General features: G+C 41.7%; 1 protein-coding gene across 1 annotated transcript; it reads right to left on the bottom strand.

Moving 5' to 3' along the window:
* Window positions 1–48: 48 nt before the first annotated feature.
* Window positions 49–934, bottom strand: LOTGIDRAFT_147254 (hypothetical protein; the record flags this gene model as incomplete). The annotated part of the gene is made up of 2 exons (XM_009054462.1): window positions 49–124; window positions 825–934. Coding segments are annotated over 2 exons (186 nt in total), but the record flags the coding sequence as incomplete, so codon positions are not given.
* Window positions 935–4,577: the final 3,643 nt, after the last annotated feature.

Below are 4,577 nucleotides of genomic sequence, written 5' to 3'. Positions count from 1 at the left end.
CTAATGGGACCTCACTGTAATCAGACAAATAATAGGACACCACTGTAATCAGGCAACTAATAGGACCTCTCTGTAATCAGGCAAATGATAGGACATCACTGTAATCAAGCAACTAATAGGACCTCTCTGTAATCAGGCAAATGATAGGGCATCACTGTAATCAAGCAACTAATAGGGCACCACTGAAATCAGGCAACTAATAGGGTATCACTGTAAGCAGACAACTCATAGAACCTCACAGAAATCAGACAACTACTAGGACATCACTGTAATCAGGCAACTAATAGGACCTCACTGTAATCAGACAACTAATAGGACATCACTGTAATCAGGAAAAATAATAGGACATCACTGTAATCAGGCAACTAATAGGACATCACTGTAAACATACAACTCATAGGACCTCACTGTAATCAGACGAATAATAGGACATCACTGTAATCAGGAAACTAATAGGACATCACTGTAAGCAGACAACTCATAGGACCTCACTGTAATCAGGCAACTAATAGGACCTCACTGGAATCAGGCAAATAATAGGACATCACTGGAATCGGGCAAATAATAGGACATCACTGTAATCAAGCAACTAATAGGACCTCACTGTAATCAGACAAATAATAGGACATCACTGTAATCAGGCAAATAATAGGACATCACTGTAATCAGGAAAAATAATAGGACATCACTGTAATCAGGCAACTAATAGGACATCACTGTAAACATACAACTCATAGGACCTCACTGTAATCAGACGAATAATAGGACATCACTGTAATCAGGCAACTAATAGGCTATTACTGTAATCAGGCAACTAATAGGACCTCACTGTAATCAGACAAATAATCGGCATCATTGTAATCAGGCAACTAATCGGCATCACAGTAATCAGGCAACTAATCGGCATCACTGTAATCAGGCAAATAATACGACATCACTGTAATCAGGCAACTAATAGCACGCCACTGTAATCAGGCAACTAATAGCACATCACTGTAATCAGGCAACTAATAACACATCACTGTAATCAGGCAACTAATAACACATCACTGTAATCAGGCAACTAATAGCACATCACTGTAATCAGGCAACTAATAACACATCACTGTAATCAGGCAACTAATAGCACACCACTGTAATCAGGCAACTAATAGCACATCACTGTAATCAGGCAACTAATAACACATCACTGCAATCAGGCAACTAATAACACATCACTGCAATCAGGCAACTAATAACACATCACTGTAATCAGGCAACTAATAGCACATCACTGTAATCAGGCAACTAATAGCACATCACTGCAATCAGGCAACTAATAACACATCACTGCAATCAGGCAACTTATGAGACATATCCAATATGATTCCCCTGTAATAACCAACTGAGCAGAGTGGTACATCTACTGATCAGAGTGATGCTCCATCAGCTCAAAGTATTACCTTCGACTGGTCAGAGTGATGATCCCATTGCTGTTAAAAGTGATGCTCCAAAAAATTAGATTAATTCACAATTGATTAGGGTGATCTCCCCACTTTTAAAAGAAGTACCTTTGACTAATCAGAGTGATTCTTGAAAGTGATGCACCAAATAATCAGAGTGATATAAACTGATTTGGGTGATGCCACAACTAATCAGAGTGCTGCCCTCAATGTTAAGAGTGATGCCCTCGACTGATTACAGTGATGCATAAACTCACATACTTATTGACCAGAGTGATTCCCCTTCTGATCAGTGATGCCCCTTCTGACCAGAGTGAGCCTACCACTGTTGAAAGTGATTCCCAAATAATCTGATGTAAAACTGATTTGGGTGATGCCCCTCGACTGATCAGAGTGATGCCCTCGCTGCTAATATAATGCCCAATATGATTGGAGTGATTCTCCTCTTGACAAAAGTGGTGCTCTGTCTGATAAGTCAAGGAGAGTGATGCCCTGACTGATTTGAATAAGGAGATTGATGCCCCGGCTGATCTAAGTGACGCCCAAACTGATCTGAGTGATGCCAAAATTAATAAGACTGATCAGAGTGATGTCCCAAATTATAACTGACTGACCAAAGTGACCCCCCTTCTGATCAGAGTGATGCCACCACGGTTGAAAGTGGTGCGCAAATTAATCAGAGTGATGATCTGATTTATCAGAATGATGCCTTGTTTGACCACATTGAATCTTGACCTGATCAGAGTGATGCCCCCACCCCACTTTTAATAGTGATGCCCAACTGATTAAAGTGATGCCCCAACTTACTCAAGTGATGCCCCAACTTACTCAAGTGATGCCCTTATTCATCAGATGAATGCTCTGGTTGATCTAATCAGTGATGCCCCGATTCACCAGAGTGATGCTCTTGCTGAAAAGAGTAATGTCCGAAATGATCAGAGTGATGCCCCGTATGACCAGAGTGATGCCCTTATAAGTGTGATACTTTGACTGATCAGAATGATCATTGCCAAAGATATTCTCCGAATCGTCAGAGTGATGCCCCGCCCGACAGGAGCTGTTGTTAAAAGTGATGCCCAAAATAATCATTCATAATGATGTTCGGACTCACCAGGGTGATGCCCGGACTAATCAGTGATGCCCCGCCTGACCAGATGCTCTGACTGATAAAAGTGATGCTCCAATTGATCAGAGTGATCACTTGGTCTTCAAAGTGATGTCACTTATAATCAAAGTGAAGGCCCTATCGATCAGAGTAATGCCCTACCCATCAAAGTGATGCCAAGTCTGATCAAAATTAGGCTCAGACTGTTAACACGATTCCCTACATATTGGAATAAGGCTAGTAATCCTTCTTATTCAGACACAATGAGCAATACCTTCTCCGCTATCCAAACTATTAGTCCATCCAAATAGGCTTTTGATTTGTCAATACCAAATGTTTCGCCATACCCATATTCTAGAGGATTTTAACTAATATTAAGATAACGAAAACTTCGAGCTACATTATTTTCAATACGAGGATTCCTAGCCTCAAACAGGGAATCTAATGATGTCCCAACTGGTTAGGATGTCGCCCCGATTGGTGTGACGCCCTTTACTAAACTAAGTGATACCCCGACTGATCTTATTGATTTCCCAACGGGTTATGACGATGCTCTCTTACTGGTAGGAGTGATGCCCTTATTTATCAGAGCGATGCCCGACTGATTTTATTGATGTACCATCTGGTTAGGGTGACGCCCTTTGTGACAGTGTGATGCCTCTTAATCAGTGTGATGCCCCTTATACAGAGTGATGCCCCGACTTACAATAGTGATGCTTAGATTCATTTGAGTGATATCCAGACTGATCAGAGTGATGCTCCAACTGATCTGAGTGATGCCTCTTAATCAGTGTGATGCCCCTTATACAGATTGAGTCCCCGACTTATAGTAGTGATGCCTAGATTCATTTGATTGAGTGATATCCAGACTGATCAGAGTGATGCTCCGACTAATCAGTGTGATGCCCCTTATACAGAGTGATGCCCCGATTTATAATAGTGATGCCCCCACTTATTATAGTGATGCTTAGATTCATTTGTTTGAGTGATATACAGACTAATCAGAGTGATGCTCCGACTGATCTGAGTGATGCCTCTTAATCAGTGTGAGGCCCCTTATACAGAGTGATGCCCCGACTTATAGTAGTGATGCCCCCACTTCTAATAGTGATGCTTAGATTCATTGATTGAGTGATATCCAGACTGATGCTCCGACTGATCTGAGTGATGCCTCTTAATCAGTGTGATGCCCCTTATACAGAGTGATGCACCGAATTATAATAGTGATGCGTAGATTCATTTGATTGAGTGATATCCAGACTGATCAGAGTGATGCTCCGACTGATCTGAGTGATGCCTCTTAATCAGTGTGATGCCCCTTATACAGAGTGATGCCCCTACTTATAATAGTGATGCTTAGGTTCATTTGATTGAGTGATGTCCAGACTGATCAGAGTGATGCTCCGAATGATCTGAGTGATGCCTCTTAATCAGTGTGATGCCCCTTATACAGAGTGATGCTTAGATTCATTGATTGAGTGATATCCAGACTGATCAGAGTGATGCTCCGACTGATCTGAGTGATGCCTCTTAATCAGTGTGATGCCCCTTATACAGAGTGATGCACCGAATTATAATAGTGATGCGTAGATTCATTTGATTGAGTGATATCCAGACTGATCAGAGTGATGCTCCGACTGATCTGAGTGATGCCTCTTAATCAGTGTGATGCCCCTTATACAGAGTGATGCCCCGACTTATAATAGTGATTCCCCCACTTATTATAGTGATGCTTAGATTCATTTGTTTGAGTGATATCCAGACTGATCAGAGTGATGCTCCGACAAATCTGAGTGATGCCTCGATTGATTTAATTGATGTCCTATCTGGTCATGGTGATGCCAATGCCCCAAATGAGGTCCCCTTTATCATATTAATAAACCTTAATCAGTGATGCCCTATTGATAAGGCTGACGCCACAAATGGTCAGAGTGATGCCCTGACTTAAATATTGATGCTTACCTTCATTTTGAGTGATGCTTCGCTCAATCGGAGTGATGCTTCGACTGATCTGAGTGATGCCGACTCGC

This window comes from Lottia gigantea (genome assembly GCF_000327385.1).
Source record: "Lottia gigantea unplaced genomic scaffold LOTGIsca_2187, whole genome shotgun sequence".
Classification (NCBI taxonomy): Eukaryota; Metazoa; Mollusca; class Gastropoda; family Lottiidae; genus Lottia; species Lottia gigantea.
Note: the sequence above shows the minus strand (reverse complement) of the source record. Positions and strands in the feature narration are given on the sequence as shown.